Source organism: Epinephelus moara, chromosome 10, assembly GCF_006386435.1.
Source record: "Epinephelus moara isolate mb chromosome 10, YSFRI_EMoa_1.0, whole genome shotgun sequence".
In the NCBI taxonomy this organism is placed as follows: Eukaryota; Metazoa; Chordata; class Actinopteri; order Perciformes; family Serranidae; genus Epinephelus; species Epinephelus moara.
This window is the reverse complement of record NC_065515.1, coordinates 40,786,739-40,808,185: the sequence shown is the minus strand read 5'-3', so window position 1 is coordinate 40,808,185 and position 21,447 is coordinate 40,786,739. Positions and strand designations below refer to the sequence as shown.

Sequence of the window (21,447 nt, the reverse complement as noted above, 5' to 3'; positions counted from 1 at the left end):
TTAGCATCAGAAAACCAGCAAATCCTCACATTTGAGAAGCTGGAACCAGTGACATACTGGTATTTCTATTTAAAGAAAATGACAAAATCCACTGATCAGATTGTTTCAGCAACTAGGATCTTAAGTCGGGTTTTTTGGCTTTTATGAGTCAAACTGTGAGACCTCAGTTTTGAACATCAGTACCTTTTTGATACCAAACAAAATATATCCATAACATGAAATATCATAAACATGGTCTTAAAAGCTGTCAGTGAAAATCTCATCTGGTTCCTAAACTTGTTGACAGGTAGTGCCTAATTTAAAGGATCTCTATACGACATTTAGAGCATATCTGTGATTCAGAGTCAGATTCTGACTGTGTGCACACAGTTCCCAACATGGAGGTGACTGAGCGAGCAGCTAGCAGCAAAGGGTGCTAACAACAGCAACAGTGCTGACAGAGCTAACAATGTTAACCATGCCACTGTTCCAATATCAGCGGTAACTGCTGTATGAGCGCAGTGCAGAGTGGCACTGATAAGGTGGCCAGTGGGATACACACGCAGGGACTCACATGCACTAACATGCCCAAGCAGCCGGACCCAAAAACGAGAACAGAGAAGCTTGAATTACAACCACAGAGGGAGTGTATATTAATGCTCTGAATATCATATGGCGCTCATTTAAGCCAGAAATCTGCCCATTTCAGACTGCATTTAATTTAGTAAAGTTCTTCATTTGAGAACTTTAGTTCCTTTTGTTAAAATGAAAAAGGATTTTGTAAAAAAAAAAAAAAAAAAAAAAAAACAAGTTTAGAATTCCAGCCGTAAGCTATCAAATAAAAAAAAAGGCAAAGTAATGATTTATTATTGGAACCAGTATCCCAACATGTCAAACGATAGACAGCCTTAAAACAAGAAAAAGACAGCTGCCATGGCTGTATTGTAGGAGAGGGTGGTAAACCAACTGTAGATTTGTTTGTATTGAGAGCTACTGTTTCGTCTTGGAGATTCTCACCTTGGTTCTGGTGTCTGATGCAGTCTGACAGGATGGAGAGGAAGGCATCCTGTTTGGCCTGCTGTTTGAAGCAGAAGTAGGAGTCTCTCCTGTAGGGCAGACGCAGGTAGACGGGGAACTGTCCAGGCATTCCCGACAGAGGAGGAGCAAAGTCTTCCTTCACATCAGTTTCTGAAAGCAAGAAGATCAACTGATGATGAGCAACAAACTACATGGAAAAGGTGTTGTTTTAGCCACACTAGCAGCTGTGATGATTGGTTGGTGGGTTTGAGGTTCAAGTTCTGTACAAATATTAAAGCTGCAGTAGGCACTATAATTTTGGTTGAAATAACAAATTCTGACCGTTGCATGTTGCTAACAATATTAATTGAAAATTAAATTCAATCTGATAACTTTAGGGGGTTAATTAGCTAATTAACAAATCTTCCTCTCAGTCAGCTCATGCCTCTGACTTGCTGTCTTTAGTTATATTAAACACAGCTTAGAAACAGGCAAGTGAAAGCAGGTAGGATCAGGTGTGCTAACATAGGTTAATCCAGGTGAGCCCTCTAGTCTGAAGGCAGCAGTATTCTCAGTCTGATCCTGTCTGCTTCACACAGCTGAAACTGCACAGTAAATCCTTTGGAAACAGATCCTGCTCAAACCTGCCTGCATTTCCAAAGGAAACCAGTTCTGCAGCTGGACACTCAGCACAGTGATGGATACAGGCTTGAAGGACAGCTCTGAAAACATCTGCATGTCTTTAAGCCACATTACTCGTTTAATTTTTTCAAAGAAATAAAACAATTTAAAGTAATTTTTTTAACATCTAAAAGCAGTTTTGTGCTGCCGGAGGACACTGTTTACAAGGAGTCCACATAATTAAAATAAACAAACAGTTAAACTACATTGTTTGCTTTTAAAATCCAAGTATAAAACTAGTGTTTCATGTATTTTTAAATGTTAAGTATAAACACATAGACTTGTTGTGAGGGGCTAAATCACGTATCACTAGGGATGCATGATATATATCGGGCTGATAAACTATCGGCCAATAACAGGACATTTTTATAATTATGCATTATTCTGATAATTAGCATTATAGCCAATAAATAGCACCAACAATACAAAGCCAGACTGTTTTAAATGACTTAACCAGGGCAGCATCTTCACAACTTGACACAGTGGGTGGCCATATATGTACCTTTCAACATGGTTTGTGAGCTGCCAATAAAGAGAATATAAGAACAACAACAACTGCAGCACGCTGTCTAGAGGGCAAAACACGTCACAGTGTGGATGTCTTTCACAGTTCCAGAGGAAGACTACAGGGCTGTGCCGAGGGTCTGATCTTCAACCGGCTGACACCCCACCAGATCAACAAACCTCCTGCAGCTGTTAAATAGGCTAGACACAGCGCTGAAGGACCGTCTCCAGAGTGTTAGCATGAGCTAACTAGCAGCAGTGGCTTACATACACCACCAAGCTTTTAAAAGGCTTGACTCTTATAAACTTATAAATAAATTGCTAAACATGAACTATAAACTAATAAAGAACCGCTAGCCATGTGATGCTACAGTTAGCAATTATTAGTTTCGTTACATGGCGCCCCAGTCTGGAGCACCTCTCTCTCTCTCTCTGGCTGCGTGTGTGTGTGTGTTAGACACAGCCGCTTGTTTGTCTGAGTTCAGTGTTAATGTGTGAGGTTAATCAATAGCGCATCACTATATTACTTGTTAGCTGTAGGCTAGTCTTTTGTGGGACAGTGAGGCGGCTGTTTATAAAAATGCAGCTTGACGATATAAATATGGGTCCATGTCATTGGTCCGACAGCCCATTGGTCCGACATCCCATTAGTCCGACGGTCCGCGGTGCTGAACGGCTCCCGGCGGGCGTATTTCTGCTTGATGGTGCGGCGCGACCGGCTCTGGGTCAGCTGGGAAAGGCTTGAGGCGGAGCAGGCTCACAGCTTATGTGTTTGTCACTTTCTTTTTCATTTTAACCCACACCATGATCTTTTCCTAACCCTAACCAAGTGGTTTTTGTGCCTAAACCTAACCAGACCTTAACCACAGGGCATCATGATGATTTTGGAACAACGGGACTTCGGAACAATGGGTTTAATATGGTCGGACCAATGGGCTGTCGGACCAATGGGCAGTTCCCATAAATATTACATACACCAGATGTGACGCGGACCTGCTGACGCACATTCAACCTGTTCATATGAGTCAGCCGTCTCTGTTTGTCTCTGTTAGTAGAGACCCCACTCTGCAGTGTAGTTACTACCCCAGAAAATCTCCCTTTTCTAGAACCTATTATCGGCAGGTATGAAGAGCCAAAACTGTTCTTTGCTTTTGTTGTGTTAGCAATAGTGATACCAGTTTGATTTGGTTAGGTCAGGGCTATGGAATATTAAATCATCCATATTTTCTCACCACATCTTAGCCTTTCTTACCCTCAGGTGTACATAAACTACAGGTTATACATTTCTTTTTAAAATGCAAAATTTTCAGTTATCGGCCATGCGAAGCAGACTATTATCGATTATCGGGATCAGATGAAAAGATCCATATCAGTGCATCCCTACTAATCACGATTAAACTCCTGCTTTGCGTGAAGCCTGTGTGTGCCTTAAACGTTATAACTAAATTCCTTCAGTCCTCCTTGGCTCCTCAAACTCCCACCTGAGCTGCTTTTAGCTTTGTTAAGCATCCGTGGGTGGGAGTTTGTTGTTGAAGATCACAGTGGGAAACACTTTCTTCAGGTTTCTCTTCTCTCAGATTAAGATACAAGGCTTAAAAAAACAATCTAATCAAATATGCAGAGAAATTACAGTAAGCCCAAGTTTAAGAGCTGCTTTGTCTTCTTTGCGTGCAAAAAACTCTTTGAATGCAAAGTGATAACATGATAACGTGTTTGAAGTTTTACTGATAAATGGTGATAATTAATAAGATAGTAACTGAGCCTGCGATATTGAAAATCTATATTTGGAATCATTTTCTCTTCAAAAGTAGAGAAATATTTCAGGATATTTAAGTGATTACACATTTGATTTCTTACTGCAGCATGAATTTTGCTTGTTCCCTGTTCTTTCTGTTTTTGTAATCTTCAACAACCAGGTGAGCAAAGCAGACGAGTAAAGATTTCCAGCATCCCTTTATTAGAGCATGTTTGTGTGCAAACAGCCAAATGTCACCATTATGTAAGAAGCTCATCCTCTGCAGAGGCGACTGGGAACTGTTAGTACACGTACACGTCTGTTTTCAAAACACCCGAGGCTGGAAGGACCCTGATAATTGGTCTGTGGTCAAATACCAGCAGAGACAGTTTGTGTCCTGAAAACACACAATCTTTCAGGACAGATGATCAGAAGCAGGATTTTAAAGCCTTCAGATACATTAGTAGGGACAACTTTACAATTTCTGTTAGTGGACATTAAAGGGGACCATCATCTAAATTAACAATTCCAATATTTTATTTCCATGGTCTAGGAACGTTTAGTCAATATTTGTGAGCATAAGCTACTCTCTCTCTCAAAGCTAGAAACCGGAGAAGTATGTCTCAAACTTGTGATGTCATAGGGTATAATGTCTGGAGCTGTTTCATAGACAATGAATGGGAGCCTGATTTTGTGGACCCACAGAGTTTGTTTCCTTTTTTAAACCCAAATGAGCTTTATTCTATTGTAGTGTTCTCAGTTCTGAAACAGAAAATGTACCCATATACTCAGAATATTCCCCTGGGTGCTCACAGTGTCATCCTTCACCATTCATTATCTGTGGCTGCAGATTTTACGTGACTTGTAGCACTCTAGTTTTTTGGATTTGGGAGAGAGTTGTGCATATTACTAATATTTCTGGACTGTCTTAGACCATAGGAACAACATGTATGAATTTTTAAAAAAGGCACAGTTCCTGATCCTCTACTTAAGTAAAAGTCAAAAATACTAAATGGTAAAATACTGCATTAAAAATAAAAGTCCTGAATTCAACATCTTTTTTTAAAGGGCGGGTCATCTGCGTTCTTGTGTTGTTAAATAGAACCTTCCACTCAGCAGTAAGCAAAAAGCAGTAACAGAGGTTACAGCCACAGATGTATAATAATACCTGATCCTGGATGCCAAGATGGGGCCTATTCATTCTAATGGAGTTGCTTGTCTGGTACATAGACCGAAAAAAAGTTTCTAGCTTCCAGGTTTACTTCCTGCCCACTGAATACACGCAGTGGTGTGTCTCCCACAGGCCTTGCCCACAAGATCCCACTCAGCTCACTGACTTTATATTCTGATGATATCACGCACATAGACTTCTCAATATGATGATGTCAGGGATTTTTAAAATTGCTTTTCTCAGCTCGATTAAAGTTTAACAAATATAAACCTCCATGGATCAAACATCTATAATAGAAACAGACATAATTGACCGTGTTTGCAATTCGAGGTGTCCTTTCAGCAGTTTTACAGACATGTCTTTTACAGCAGTCTATAGTCTATGGGGAAAATGCTTTTTGGGCCACGGGGGATCTTTTTTCGCTGCAAAAATGTGAAAAACTGGCTGCAGGGTTGCTGGTCTACCCACTGCCTTGATTGTTTAGTTTGTTTAACTTATTGTGACTTTAGAAACTTTAGAAAACAACACTGTGCAGAGACCTACATCAAGTCACATGGAAAAAAGGTTTTAAAAGGGTTCTGGAAAATAGCAATTTGAGGCCACAATATACATATTTGAACCATATCAGCAAAGTGTAGGTAAAGTAGCAACAGTAAAAGTAACTCCTTATGCAGAATGGCTCCTTTCAAAGTGTGCAAAGTGCAGTAACGGAATATCTTTTTTTCCCCGTTTTTATCACTAAGGAATACATGTAAGACAAATTCACTGATGGAGTTTGTCCATGTGGAACCCATTTCAGATACTTTGTATACTACTGGGTCAATATAGTTCTGCATCACATCATATATTTTTAATGTTTAAAGTAACTGTAAGTGTCAAATAAATGTAGTGGAGCAAAAAGTACAAATTATTAAGCCTTTTACTCACTGCTGTCATCAGGGAAGCATTTGTCCACCATGACCATGTACTTCTCTTCTGTGGTCAGAACAGTGCCCCCTGTAGGCAGCAGCTTCTGGCGGGGAGGGGCTCCTTTAACGAAAGACTGATGGGAGAAAAAGAATAAATGACAGCAGAAACACCACAGATGAAACTGTCCTCATTGTATGGGAGTGTAGAATTGATAAATGTGGCCAGTCGGGATTAGACCGTCGCGCTCACCTCCAGGCTGTCGTGACACTCCAGGCAGTAGTTGGCTCTCACCACAACGTACCTCTCCTTCCACTTCCTGGTTTCATCAAAGAAAAGGACACTCTCCTCATAGAGCACCTCGGCCTCCTCGGGAGTCTCCTGGTTAACGCACACACACACAATATGAACAGACAGTTAAACACGTAGCAATAAATTGATTCAGTCCTCTGAATTCTGTCTGCAGGGAACATCACATTCTTTATATACAAAACCCCTAAAAACTAGAGATGCATCATATTGGATTTCTTGCTGACATCCAGTGCCGATATGTAACAACTCATTTGACGGGTAACTGATAGCCATATTGATATATCCACTTTTTTCCCTACCTAATTTTAGTGATCATCAAGTCTCCTCTGTAGTGGAATTAACACCATATTATGCATGTATGTGACCGTTCTAGCAGCTATGACCACTTAAGATTTCCAACCCAGCCCTTATCCAGAGTAACAGGGACACTTAATCTGATAAAAGACATGCTGCTGTTTAATTTTTAAAGCAGCGCAACAATGACATCTCAAAAGCCTGGACAAATAAAACAGAAACATGCATGGCAAAGTTCTGCAAGAGTGAAGGGCTGCACATAGGTAAATGTGAACACTCAGATACATTAACGTGGTTGTTTCTTTTATACTTGAATGCATTGCATTTATGTTTGCCTCCGTTTCAAACCCACCTCCAGGCAGGAGCTTAGTCAACCAATCAGACGTTGAGACATTGATGTGCACCTTTGCATAGGCTTAATTGCTGAAGGACTTTAAGTGCTATATCATAGGCAACTGGACTCGCTTGAGTTTCAGGCATACGATAAGATTACCATGACCTGGATGAATCTTCACCAACATCTTGCTCAAAGACTGTTTTGTGCTCAATGGTGAAGTCTTAAGTTTCCCCACAAGAAATCAGTCTAAAAATAGTGCTGAAATTGTTTAGTTGTGTGATGAGACAGAGAGGTGACTGTTGCCAATATCACTGTCAAAAAACAGTGTCAGCTCTTAAAGAGGTCAGTATAGATGCTGTTATAGCATCAAATATATGAGAACTGGAGAGAACTTCTTCATTGAAAGAAGAGCAAAGAACAGCAGTGAATGCTTTTCTTAATGAAAAAGATGTTTTCATTCTTCTCCTGACTGACTTCAGCTTCCATGATAGACTGTGATATACAGACGGTTTATCCCATCACCTGCCAAGTATTTTTTGAAAGTGCCCTTTTCCAAACAGTTTCCAATGAAGACTTTCCCAATAGTTCTGTGTATCAAACCATCTGGCACATCAGGTTAGTCTATAATGGGGGCAGTGCCAGTGAGGTTATGTTCTGGGTCAGTCTGTTTGTTTGTTAGTCAGCAGGATTATGGAAAAACAACTGGCCTGAAATATGGTGGAAGGCTGTGGCATTGGCCTAGGAAGAGCCTATTAAAGTCTGGGCTTTGAATCACAAGGAGGATATACAAATTATTTTTCACTTTCGTTAAGTTTGCGAGATAGTGGAGGTCTGTGCTCTCAGAGTGCACTTCTAGTTAGTTAAATGTCTTCACTGGTTTGGATAACTGGGACAACAGATGATAATGTACATTGTTTTCACTCCATTCATTAGTGAGATTAAGTTCAAGTTAACTAAATTCTGTTTTTGTAATTCAGTTGAACTGACTCTTCTCTGCCTCACACAGCTGGATATTGTCACAGATGTCAGTCACACCTGCACGTGTGCTCACTGGTGCAGTTATTTTGCCAACCCGCAACCAAACCTCTGATTCATTCGACCTATTTTTACAGAGTGAGTGCTGGCTGAGGGGTCTGGAACAAGTTGAAGCATTGAGACACGTACCCTCTGTTTGAGCAGCTGTGTGATCTTCTCTTTGTGTTGCTCCAGGTCATCTTCTACCTGAGAGAAACGAGCCACAGAGAACTGCTTCCTGTAGTACGGACTGAACTCTTTCAGCTCAGCCTCGACTTTGCCTGCAGGAACACAGAGAAGAAAAAGAAGAAGAAAGAACAGTCAGTGACTGATTTTATTGGGAAATAACACAAACAAACTAAACTTTAAAAGCACTGGCTCTCCTTGAGGATGGGTGCTGAGTACTGAGCCTGAGTATTGAAGTTGTACTCCTGATCAGGTTTCAGCTCAACAATAAGCTCCGGTGTGGGCATGTTGTTACAGGTAGAGGATGAAATACGATCCAGGAAGTCCAGTTTGAAGGATTCATGAACACATAAGAAACACATCTGTTCTCACCTGAGACCAGATTCCATAAAGACGGCCATTCATGGCACAATCTGTTTTGTAACGGAATAATGTTGTAGCTCCATTTCACAATTATTCTAGCACCCTTTGCTCTCTGCACCATTGCACTGTTGTCTTATTGTCCACAAATGTCATTGTTGTTGTCTTACATACAGTATAATGTATATATATATATATTTAGGCCTATATCTGTGCATAGCTGTCAAATGTTTCAGTTTTACCTAGCATTTGCCCAGTTTCTCTCAGTTTCAGGTATTTGTTATATGCTTTATGTAAATAAAGCATAAAATTGTGCAGAAGTTAAAATATAGGAATAAAATAGGGTATATATTAAAAGATAAAATATAATACTGCTCCCTAAGAAAGGGGTTTGGGAACCACTGCTTTGGGTCCTTGAACATTCTCTTGACTCTACATACACAGTTAAGTCGAGCTACGGTTGTAGGTCAACTAGGCCATTTAACTGGACTACTGTCCTTGTCCTAGTATACATGCATGGAAGGGGAATTGAACATTGACTGAAGTATGTCCAACTCCACTATGATAGGTGGCAATATGTCCCCTTCCAGCTGGTTAGTATTGGACTTTTTTCGCTGGTTGACCTGTTACGTCACAGACCAAACAATCGACAAACAAGTTAGCTACGCTACCGTGCAAAGGCAAAAGGCCATATCTTGAGTCAATTTTGTTGTTTTTTGGAAAAAATAAGATGTTGTTTTTGCCATAACTTCCAAAAGCCGAGGGAAAGCCAAGGCAGAAGTCTGTAACATCAGTTGCGGTTCTTTGCTTTTGTTCCGCGGCACTCTAGAATGCGCGAATTAAGTTACGGTACTCTGCCTTTGTTTTGCCAAGCACCAAAGTGAAGTTACTGTTTACCACGCTGGAGTTACAGTGTTATGCCTATGTATTATATGTGATTAAAGCACTTCTGACACACACCTTCAATACTTCAATAAAGTGTACTTAACAAGTGTATTTAACAAAGGGCATTGCTACATATTACTGGCATAGCCAAATCAGCTGTAACTTTAATGTAAGAAATAGGAGGGAGGTAAAGTGTTATTTTATTTCAAATTAGTACAATGATGAGGTTTTAAAATGATCCAGTAATGTACTGTTGCAACCTTCAAATGCTCATTATTTTTTATTTTTAATATTCTGTTTATGTAATATTAAGCCTAACTAGATAAAAACCACTAAATTTTAGTTTAAGGTTATCATTGTTATCACAGGAAAATATTATACAAAGTGATAAAAATCCAAATGATTTTAAAATAAAACAGAAGTTTGCCTTTGTATGATCCATTATTGTTCTGCAGACAATGCAAAGGCAGAATACAGTAACTTCTGAATAAGAGTCAAAGGTCAAGTTTAAGCTTAAAATTTTTTGGTGGATAAATAACTTCATTTATAAACAACAAAATTCCAAATGTCCAATGTTCTACCTACAACTCATTTGGCGGGACAACAAAATAACTTTAAAGTCATTTTTCTCAGTTTCACACTCTGGTGAGTTAAGGTCTTTTGCCTTTGTAGGGCAGTACGGCTGGCCAGCGGCAAACTGGTACCATGGTGGACAATTTACAGCTCTGTATGAGAAGACACAGCACGAATGGTGATTCCTTGTCCGTCCAAAAATGCACGGCACTGGATGTAGATTGCGCCATATTGTTAACGGTTTCTTCTTCTGTTACGCATTTAATGCTATTCATCTCCTGGGTCAAAGACCAGGGTGGAAACAACTGTGGAGCATGCGCAGGGTCCCACTGACTGTATACATGCAGGAGTAACTTGACTCCCAATCACATTATCTAGGTGTGTTAGTCTGACTTTGAGAAATTCAATTTCAACATGTTCACATGTATTTTAGAAGTCCCGTTTTAGTCAGACGAACACAATAAATCAATTTTCTCTATTGTCATGTTGACGTACTGACTTGTCTCCAACGGGAAGATTTGCTGCTTTTCTCTTTTTAAATCATTATAGTGTGAATGTGTTGTGTTTCGACAGTTGGTCGTACAAAACTAAACAAGAAGGCTCTCAGAAATCATGATCTGCCATTTTATAGACCACTCTAAATGGTTCATAAATTCATTGATACTTGCTAAATTGCACCCTACATTTGACCTCACAGACTAAACAGTTAACCTGTTTTCCCCTGCTCCCAGTCTTTATGCTAAACCAGGCTGACTCCAACAGAGGTGAGATTAATATCCATGTGAACATTTCACTCTCAGAAAGAGTATTCCCCAAATATTTCTTTAAGATTCATTTACATAAAAAGAACGACGCTCAGCCATAAAAACTAAAAACAAACCACATGGAGTTGGAAGTGAAATTGTCAAAAATACTCAAAACTTTTTGGATGTCTGCAAAGCTCTGCATTTGCCAAAAAAAACACACACGCACACACACACAACAGCGCTTTCTAAAAACAAAACCTGAGCTCATCTATACACTCATTTTCCATCTCTTCCTCTGTGCTGAGACATGCCAAATCTTCCTCCAGCCTGGATAACAAACACCAGATGATATCACACTGTAGCCGAGGTGATCTCTGCATCATACTGTAATCAGGTCACTGTGTCTGCTCTTAGTGTCTCTCTGGATCCTGTGAGTAACTTCTATCCACATTACAAGTGTCTAATCAGGCTCCATGTCTCTGTCCAAATCTCTGAGGCCGTTCTCACTACATCAACCAGATCCTTTTCACTTTGTCCCCCCTCCTCAGTCCCTCCTGTGGTCTGTCAACCTACGACTAGTTGGCAGTGCATTCACATGATTACTGAGAGAAAAGAGAAACCTCTCTGATTTCACTCTGTTCCTGCTTAAACCAGGCCAGATTCCTGACGTGGAGGGATTCAGTTTCTTGGGAAAAACAAAACAAAGAATAAAGCTCTGTCAAAGTCTCTGCAGAAAGTTCCCCATTTTCTGTCTTCTCTCTGCACGACTGCAAACCACATCACTGGGACAGAAAATAAACAACAACAACAACAACAACAACAACTTTAAATGAGTATTTATGCTGCCTTAAATGCTCAATATCCACAAACTATTAGAGGTAATTCCCAGTGACACGTCCTCCACTTAATGGATAAACATGCCTGAGCATGTGGCTGCTGTTTATTGTCTCCCTCACTGTACAGTCACTTAATGTCGGGGGTCGATGAGCTCTGTCATTAGCTCTCTCGGATGTTTTACAGCAGGGATGATGGCACGGCGCCACAACAACCAGCTCATGTCACTATGGAAACAGAAGCTGCATGCCTGGGTTAGAGATGAATTGAGAAAACAGAGTCGAGAATTAATCTACATGTGGAGTTTCTGAGGCTCAGTTATAGGGCAGAGAAATAGGGACAAAGTCTGCAATGTTAACAAAGATAATCCCTTTATTTTTTGGTTTAAAATTCCACTTATTTAACCATGAATAAAAATGTAATTAAGGTATTAATTTGAAGTATTCAGGGGATAACAATGCATTGTTACCTCTTCAATTTTAAGAGGATAATTAATCAAAAAATTAACACTTACAGTAGGTATTCTTAACGGATTTTCTGCATGGTTGAAGGGCCTTAAACACTAAGAAATCTTTATTTTTATATTAAGGTGAAAGGCGAAAATATTTACCTTTTAAAAACTTCTTGAACCATGATATTCAATTATAACCCCTTACTATTTCATGGCCCAATAAACCACACCAAATATGGGGCTAACTGTCAGATTTGCCCCTTAAATTAAGATCTATTTGAAGTTCATATTTGAGGTGGCTGTGATATCATATTCCATATACTGTGAGGGTCATTAACTCCTTAATCAATGCAGAAAACATATTAAAGAGGCATACATCAGTTTATCATTCATTTATCAACATAACCCTATTAAATGCTTTGATTGCTGACTAAAAATCCCTTAATGTGTGCTTAACTGAATCCTGAAAATATTTCAGACTTTGAATGTTAACCAAACTCCCAACTTTAATTACACCACAACTGTTTCAAATTTTTTAAACTTCACATAATTTGTTGATTTAAGGCCTTTAAATTAAGGTGTTTTTAAGATGTTTACTTCCACTTTTCTAAATTAAAGGACAAATTAATGGATCTCTGGCCACAATACCAATCATGCAGCCTCCTATTTAGATGAATGTGTTTGCTTTGTGTTCGGGGATGAATGAAAGATGAATGAATGGTAGTTTAAAGGATTGTTGTTCACAGTAAGGCAGAGGTTGTTTCTTCTTCAGCAGCTGCAGTCTGAAGCTGGATGAAGGATCTCAGGGGACCTCCTTGTTTTTTCCTCAGTTCTAAACAATGCGCCATATAAAAGATTAGCTCCGTGTCTCCTCTCCCCACTGACCCCGACGAGGACCCCCACCGCCCACTGATCAGCTAATCAGAGTGGATATCCTGCTCCCAGTCGTGGGCTGTTTCTATCTTGTGATGGGATGGCATTTCATCAGTAAATGGTGATGTCGGAGGGTCTGCTGTTTGTCTGAACTAAAATAAGTCGCCTTAAACAAGATTAACATCTAATTTTCTGTAGATTTTGAGGGGGAGAATCTAAATGTTTTGCTGACCTCTTACTTTTTCATTAGTGATAGCATCAGTCCAAAAAAAGAACTGGAAGATGAACCCTTTCGGTTGTGGACATTCGGCTGTCAGAACAAAATATCCTCTGTACACAGAAGAGATCTTTAGGTTCCTTTAGGGGTAACAAGATTAATATGACAGATTTCATGATTATTACCAAGATCTGTTTTTAAAAAGCGAGGTACTGGACAGTTTGACTTCTTTCAGCCTCTATAATATTTCAGTAAAACAATCTGCAAAGGAAAAGCTCTTTGGTCAAACCTCTCACATCATAAAGTTGTACAACAAAAAAACCCTTAAACCCTTAAATGTACTGGCTAAATATCTCAGGACAGGCACGTCCTTATGCATCCTAATGCTGGGTATTGTTTAAAAAATTACAATGCTAGCACCAACACAGGTGCCCTCAGAGTACTACTGATAGCAATGGAGTACTAAATTCTATACCCATGATGTGAATGTATTGGTGGCATCTCGACACACGGCACTGCTAACTCCATAAATCCTCATTGCTCAAGTTCAGCTGCTGCTGCGGGAGTGTAAGCTCCGTGTCTGGAGACAGTTGTGTTAGCCTTACACAATTTATGTTACATAACAGTTAATAACTGATTTAATGACAGAGCCAAGCTGTTTAAGTGTAGCACTGAGTTTGTTGAGACCGGTTATCAGCTCAGTGTTGGATGTTAGCCACTGCAGCTGTGTTAGTTTGCGCTAACCAGGCAGATGTTGAACTGACCATTCACAGGGAGAAAAGCAGCTCTGAGTCCTAAGACATGAGCAAGAGAATCTTTGCTGATCTGGCGGGGAGCTGGGACTGTCTAGGATCCACCCCCGCAGCAAAAATAAATGAATGTAGGTATTGTTTGACTGGAGACATTTTGATACTACTTGGTACTGGATTATTTCAGTTGATACTTTAAAAGGTATGGGTTATAGGTTGTTGTAGGCGCTTGCATATCAAACAAGCTGAGTGGTTGCTCCAACTTTATGTTGAGAGGCAGGTTTAAAATCGAAACAATGATATTTTACTCCAAATCTGTATAAAAGTACCAGCAGTAACCCGTTAGCACAGAGGACCTATACAATCAGTGCAGTTTTAAGGTGGGCATCCAAGATTAGAGTCACCTATTCAGTATCTGACCAAATGTCCCCCCTTCTGTTCCTGAGATATGATGTTAAATAATGGCCCAATATAGTGTTTTTGCAGAACATTATGATGTCACAGTGAGGTTGACCTTTGCCATTTTGGATATAAAATGTCATCACTGCATCATTTTATCCTATTAGACCTTAAACTCAAGTTTTGCCACAGTGACCTTGGACCACCAAAATCTAACCAGTTTATGGCAAGTCCAAGTGGACACCTGTGCCAAAGAGAAGAAGAAATTCCTTCCAAGTGTTTTGAGATATTGCGTTCATGAGAATGAAATGGACACGAGGTCACAGTGACCTTGACCATTTACCACCAAAATCTAACCAGCTCATTGAGTCCAAGTGGACGTTTGTGCCGAATTTGAAGAAATTCCTCAAGGCACTGCTGAGATATCGCGTTCACTGGAATGGGATATACTGTACATACAGATGCACAGACATATGGGCAACACAAAAACATAATGTCTCCAGCCATGTCTGTCACAAGCACGAAGGCAAAGTAACAAGTCATCAGTGCACACTCACTGACGTACAAATGGAAAATGGATGGTCCGCCCTGTGTGCTTCAACTGTTAATGCAAAACACTCAGGGATCATTTAAAGTTTTATAACTTAAGTCTTGTCTTGCATGGTGGGGATGACATACAGCAATGGGCCACAGGTCAGAACCAAACCCCAGCCGCTGCAAAGGACATAGCCTGTATGGGGCGCACACTCTACCAGTTGAGCTAGAGTTAGAGGTCATCCCATTGTCTTGTCAATGAACTAATAGCTTTTCCTCGAGCACTACAAACTTTACATTTTTATTCCTGCTTCTGGTTTGGATCTAAGGAAAAGCTCATTCAGCGCTGGAAAAGTAAATTTCCTGGCTGAAAATACACTGTACTGAGAAAGACAAGAAAGCCATCCAAAATTATTCCTGTGTGCAAATCATTTCGCATCCCCAAAGCTATTTCCACAAGGACAACACCCAGTCCTCCACAGACTCTGACACAAAGAGTCTGCTTATGTAACTGTCAGTGCAGCCTGCTGTCTTCTGCACAACAGCATCCAGTCAGGTTGGAGGTTAACCTTTTTTCCAATAAGCAGTGAGTCACTCAGGGACGATCAGAAACTCTTACACACACTAGAGAAGTTTTATTCTCCTGTTTCTGCTCTGCAGCTCCAAACCCTGAGAGGACTCGGCACAGAAAATGGATTTTATTTGTCAGCTAGTTCAGTCTTTCAGAGGCTTGGTGTGCACTGGCTGCCAGCTGTGAGACACATACGTTTTCTGTTATAATTGACTCATTGTCTGCAATCTGAGAAGCTGCAGCACAAAATTCAGGGTGGAGGAGGAACTACTTCTTCTCCAGTGAATCCTCCTCCTCTGAGTTCATCTTGGTTCAGGCTGCTCGGAGTCGATTTGAATGGGTCGTGACGTCGGCCCTCATCTGATCGCTCTGCTGCTGTTTATGCAAAATATCTCCAGCCGCTCTTTGTTTAATGTATTCCCTTTTTCAGGCTAAGTGGTTATGCAAAAACAGAGAGGTGGCCGGAGGAGAGATAAAGGATTCAGACACCTTCAGACGGCCTTTATAAAGTGAAAAATAAACAAGATTTGCTGATCAATAATATCAGTTTGGAGAAATAGAGAATACACATGCAACCATTAGTGGTTTATTTGAATAAAATCTTTTCTTGCAATACATGTTATTTTATCATATAGTAAATTTTACAGAGAATCAATTCAGAAACTATTCTTAGAGAAAATTACTCAACAGGGGTGCCTGTTTTTGACTGTGGACATGTTGGCGAGAGAGTTAGAAGACAATTTTAAACATGCTGGAGGCCTTGGCTTTTACAAAAAGTCAAACATATGGTCCACCCGCCTGCCCACCTTCCTACAGTCCCTAAGGAATCAATTTGGGGTTGGATAACTTGATATTTTATATACAAAACAATCAATTATTCATTAAAATAATCACAGATTAGTCACGGTCATTGCTCTGTTTTGTTGCTGTGTTTTTAGGAACAGTTCTTATTAATCAGCATTACTGTAAATGAGCCAGTGTAAGCCATCTGCCTGCTTCTCATTTGCTGTCCCCTGGCTCATTAAAACTGAATGTTGTGCAAAGTGGCTAATGCACATTGTAAAGACGTTATATAAAACAAAACAGACAAAGACAAACGTATCATAAAAGCAGCAAAACTGGGTCTTTCACAGCAAATTAACCACAGCAGACGGACCTCGCCTCTGTCACATACAGACACAGCCACACGACAGCAACTGGCACATTAATGTGGTTACTACAGTGATGTGAAGGTGGAGCCTGAGACTGATTATGTGGATGACCTCATGCTTACAGTCAGATGTGTGATTTCTTGTCTCATTACTGAGGGGTGGTCCAGCCTGTAAACACTGTGTATGCACTTTGAGAACAGGACAGTTAATACAGATACAAGTTGCTTAGATGCTCTTATCCTGCAAGCTCATCCCACAGCCCTAACACATGCATCAGAGCTTTTCTAGGCTTCATTAAGGTTTTATTATCAATAAATGTGTATGGTTTCAAAGTTCGGATGTATGCTGAGTGACTATCTCTCAGATATTTGGTGCTTTTTACCCACAGCAAAGCCCCATATAGTCATATAATGTCTCACTAATTGATGTTCTGCCTCCATTTGTCATCTGCACCTGCTTATCCTGTGCAGGAGCCAATCCCAGCGTCCACTGGGCAAAAGGCTGGGTACACTCTCTAAGTACAGGCCTAACAAGTATAAATAATCATTTACTCTCATATTCACACATAAAAGCAGTTTAAAGTTTCCAGTTCACTTCAAGCTGGGCCTTCAAATCATTGAAACCTTAAGGACTAAACTCCACTCACATAATTTATATTTTCATCAACATAGACAGATTTATGTGTCTTGACAGTGAGAAAAGAACAAATCACTGACTGACCGAAGAAAACACACTGAGCTACAGGTAGACTACGATCATGAGTTGTGCCACTAGGTGTCCTTACTCCAAAGGAAACACTATTTCTTGCATGGTCAAGCACCAAACTGTAAATGGACATCTATCAAAAACAGTTTGTCTGGCTAATTTATGCTGCAATCTGTGCAGAGAAAGAAACAAAACAGTAAAACAGCTGAGTTGAGATGAGACAAGAGCACACTGACTCACTGCACACCACGCTACTTTCTGCTGCTTTCAGACAGTTTCAGACATCTCCCACCACACCACGTCAACAGTCCAGATTTTAGTTGTAAATGTCAAACGTTTAAAATTATCTTAATAAGAAAAATGGCAAATGATTAACACCACACAGTGTATGATTTTATCTTCTGACTCCCAACACCCACTGAAGCGGACAGGAACACACTCAGGCAATACACCCAAAACATAACTGTATCTTATTTGGCCAAATTTGATGTGTGTCCCCAGCTTAATCCACAAGTCCTTGCCTGTGGGGGAAAGTGGGAGCACCTGAGAAAACCTACGCTGATATAAAGAGCTCCACAGAGAGCCCAATGGGGACACTTTTGTAGTGAGCTGACAGTACTAACCACTGAGGCAACTTACAGCAGCTCTTTCCACATATCAACAGGGGATTTTAGATGCAGCACCATTTGTGGGCCAAACTGCCAGCAAGTCTGACTCAAGGCTGGAACACGTCTTTTCAGTCTGCACTACTGTAACCATACATTAAGGTCATTTGTGTGGCAGGCTTTTTGGAGTATAACCCACCAGCATCATGACAAGAATTGGACCAACCAATCAGCTTACCTGATGCTTACGTCCACACAATGTATTGCCGGTTTGTGGGAGGTGTGGACGTCAGCTCCTCTGCAGTCATGTGAAACCTGCTGCAACCCATAACAGCTCTCTCTGAGTAGGCTTGTAGAGACATTTATTCTCAGAAAACCATCACTCCTTTCTTAACACATCCATGTAGAGTTGAGTCGCTTTCCAGTTTTGTGGGCTCGATGCACAAGCGTAAACTGGTTTGGTTTAATGCAAAGCAGCTGAACTTGCATTGTCATTATGACATGTTCTGGCAATTAAAAAAGTAGCTTACATCATCAACCTGTGCCGACGGCATTAAGGTGCTGTTTCCAACTCAGATAACATTAGTAATAAGCACTAGGATGATCTGTTTATTTATAAATGGAGTAACAGAGCCATTAGCATCCAACAGGGCCATAAGCCAAGCATTCCAACATGAAAGAGATCATATTTCAGTAGAGGTGGGAGGGGGGATGAGCGGTGCACAATGTGTTTGTGGACTTGAATGTTCATGTATTTTTTGGGGTGACGAGAGCAAACATGGCAGAGTTAGTTTCTCAAGAAAACTTGGCTGTGATTCAGCTGAGTGACAACTTAAACAATAACGGACAATGTCTGACTGTGTGCAGTATGTTACACCTGTTACACCTGTTGCAGATGAACAAGAACATAAATCCTGAAGGGCCACACCTGTGAACTAATCCATGTTGTAGGTGTATCTTAACTATGAACCCACAACCTGATCCTGCAGTGTGTGAAGGATATCACTTTTCATTCAAATTTGTACTGCTTTAGTTAGATACATGCAGAAGACACTGAAAATGTGTTAAATATAGTGACATACAGTTGAAAGATTATAGGTTATCATCTAGACATCTAAAAAACTTCAAATCTTACAAAACTGCATTTGTTGGTACAAATTTGTTTCTTTGGGTTACTGTCCTTCCAAAGCAATGATTACAGTACCATTAGCTCTATTAATATACTTACTGGCATGTGAGTATTGTATCAAGACAAGCTTGAAAACATGCTGACCTAAGCTTCAACTGAAACATGTTGATATGCGATGGTTTAGTAGATTAACTATGAGTGAGAGTTGTGCACAGTAAATCAGCAGCTCGACTGGGACCTGCGCTCCTCCACTTTCAACATATAGAACATCAGACAGTAGGAGATTAAACAGTTAGTGCACTGAAACTCATAGACGCAGCAGGTTTCATCACCAAATGTTTAGTCCTCTAGAGATCTTTATGTTTGTTACGAGTTCTTCATTGATGTCAGTGATAGAAAGACCTCGAGATGTTACTGTCCCATTGTCGAACCCAGGCATGTTTTAATGAGCTTAGATTTTAAAAAACTTCACTCAGCAGAGGCAACCGACTGTATTAATAACTCTAATATTAACCTATAAGTGAGAGCGCAGTGCTTGGCGAGCTTGCTCTGTGCTGTAGCTGCACTGTGTTCACTGAAACCATCAGCAGCACAGCTAAAACCATGTTGTGTCTGAGAGGGCCTTAACTGGGAGAGTTAATGCAATACATAGAATTCAGATTGATGATGACCATACTGGTGCCCCCTCCAGCACTGGTGCCCTACGCACAGCGCGTTCTGCACGTGCTCTTAGCGGTGGCGCTGGGTGGACCCTTTTTTATGAAATAACACATTAACTTTCAGGTGATGCTGTGTCACACAGGAAATGCAGCAGTTGCTCAGGCCGTTGTCTACTGACTGAATTAATCTCAATATCAGATCTGGGTGCCTTACCACCTCTGCTCAACCTCTGCTAAACAATTTCATGAGGGAAACCCTGAAAAACACAAACTAAATTAGGATGGCATGAGACAGCATCTCGATGAGATCTGGGTCCATAAATAGCGAATTCATCCTTTTATACCTTCGATGTTACACTTATTTAGGATTTGTAGAGACCTTGCAAACACATGCAGGACATGCAGGGCAGATGTGGCAGAGCTGGTCAAGCACCCAAACAAGAAAAATGTAAATACACAAAATTACATACATATTACCAAAGCAAAGTCACTTCCTCTTCACACACTGAATTTGTGCAACACATCACACCGACAAAAGGTTCAACCTCCACAAATATGTAGTTAAGATTTATTTATGAAAATGTCTGTATTGTGATGTACCGAATATGATTACTATACACTAAAATTTAAACCCAAGACACACCTGTGTGCCACACCTGTCAGGTAGATGGATTATCTTGGAAAAGGAGAAGTGCTCACTAACACAGATTGTGACAAAATTGTGACCAAAATTAGAGAGAAATATATCTATTGAGTGCATAAAACAGTCTTTTGTTCTGTGTATTAAGGGTTTAAAAATCAGTGATGATTTTGGTTTATGGAATTTTGAAACCTTTTCTGGTGCTCAGCGAGTCACAAAGACCTTTGAGGATTGTCAGATTTAAATATATCAAATGTGAAAAAATGAATTTAAAAAATCGATTGACTTCCAAGATTGACATGTCCAACATGTAAATCACAATGAGGTCAAAAAGGAAAAAGAGGTCAAAATAAGAGTATGAGAGTGTCCCTGTGGCTGGCTGAGGGTGTGTGTATGGGTAACACTGACATGTCAGCACATGTCATTTGTGTGTTCACACATACTCTAACATACAAACACACAATGACTGAGTGAACAAGTATGCACAAACAAAGCTGACATCTTTAGAACAGTGTAACGTTTCCCAGTACTTTAATTCACTGCAAAAACTTGCATATCAAGTTAGATCTTATGAAAGAAACACATTTAAAAGTACAATTAAAATTACAATAAAATCAATCGCTCAGGAATAATGATATTGTGTTCATGTATGGTCATTATGTTGCTGCTCCTGCTGCTCAGAGGAATTCACTTCAGAGCTTCTTTGTGTTGTCAGTCAGGAAATACCCGAGACACTGAGCAAGTCACTGCAAGGCAGAAAAATGTCGGCCAAAGACACAATTAGTGTGTGTTTTTGTGTGAAGAGGAGGGGGCTGTGTGTCAGTGACAGATATAGGAGTGTATGCATTTGTTGCATTATGGTCTATTGTTTTCTAATTTTAAGAACACACACACACAACAAGGTGCAGAGCAGTGAGAGTTTCAATAGAAGTCTATGAGAATTAAACACACTCCTCAAGTTTACATCCATTTATTCCCCAAATAATTTCAGTTTTTTTGCCTTTATCACATTAAATATTAGGGCTGTAGTCTCCTGGTCGACTGGTCAATTATTTGGTCGATATGCTGTCGTCCGACCAAATTCTCATTGGTCGAATGATCGTCATGTTACTTTCATAAGGAGAAAAGTGCTACATCAATAGCTCTTCCAGGGGGGGGGGGGGGGGGGGGTGGCAGGTTAAGTTGCCTGTGGAAATGGGGGGGTTTTCAAAACCCTTTGTTGGACTTTGG

At 40.2% G+C, this 21,447-nt stretch overlaps 1 protein-coding gene across 1 annotated transcript in view; it reads right to left on the bottom strand.

The window, feature by feature from the left end:
• Window positions 1-21,447, bottom strand: part of niban1a (niban apoptosis regulator 1a) — a 47,093-nt gene that overhangs the window by 11,490 nt on the left and 14,156 nt on the right. The window contains exons 2-5 of the mRNA XM_050054445.1: window positions 8,101-8,231; window positions 6,246-6,374; window positions 6,015-6,129; window positions 997-1,167 (exon numbers count right to left, since the gene is read on the bottom strand). Of these exons, the coding sequence (XP_049910402.1) occupies window positions 997-1,167; window positions 6,015-6,129; window positions 6,246-6,374; window positions 8,101-8,231 (546 nt within the window). The remainder of the gene's footprint in view (window positions 1-996; window positions 1,168-6,014; window positions 6,130-6,245; window positions 6,375-8,100; window positions 8,232-21,447) is intronic.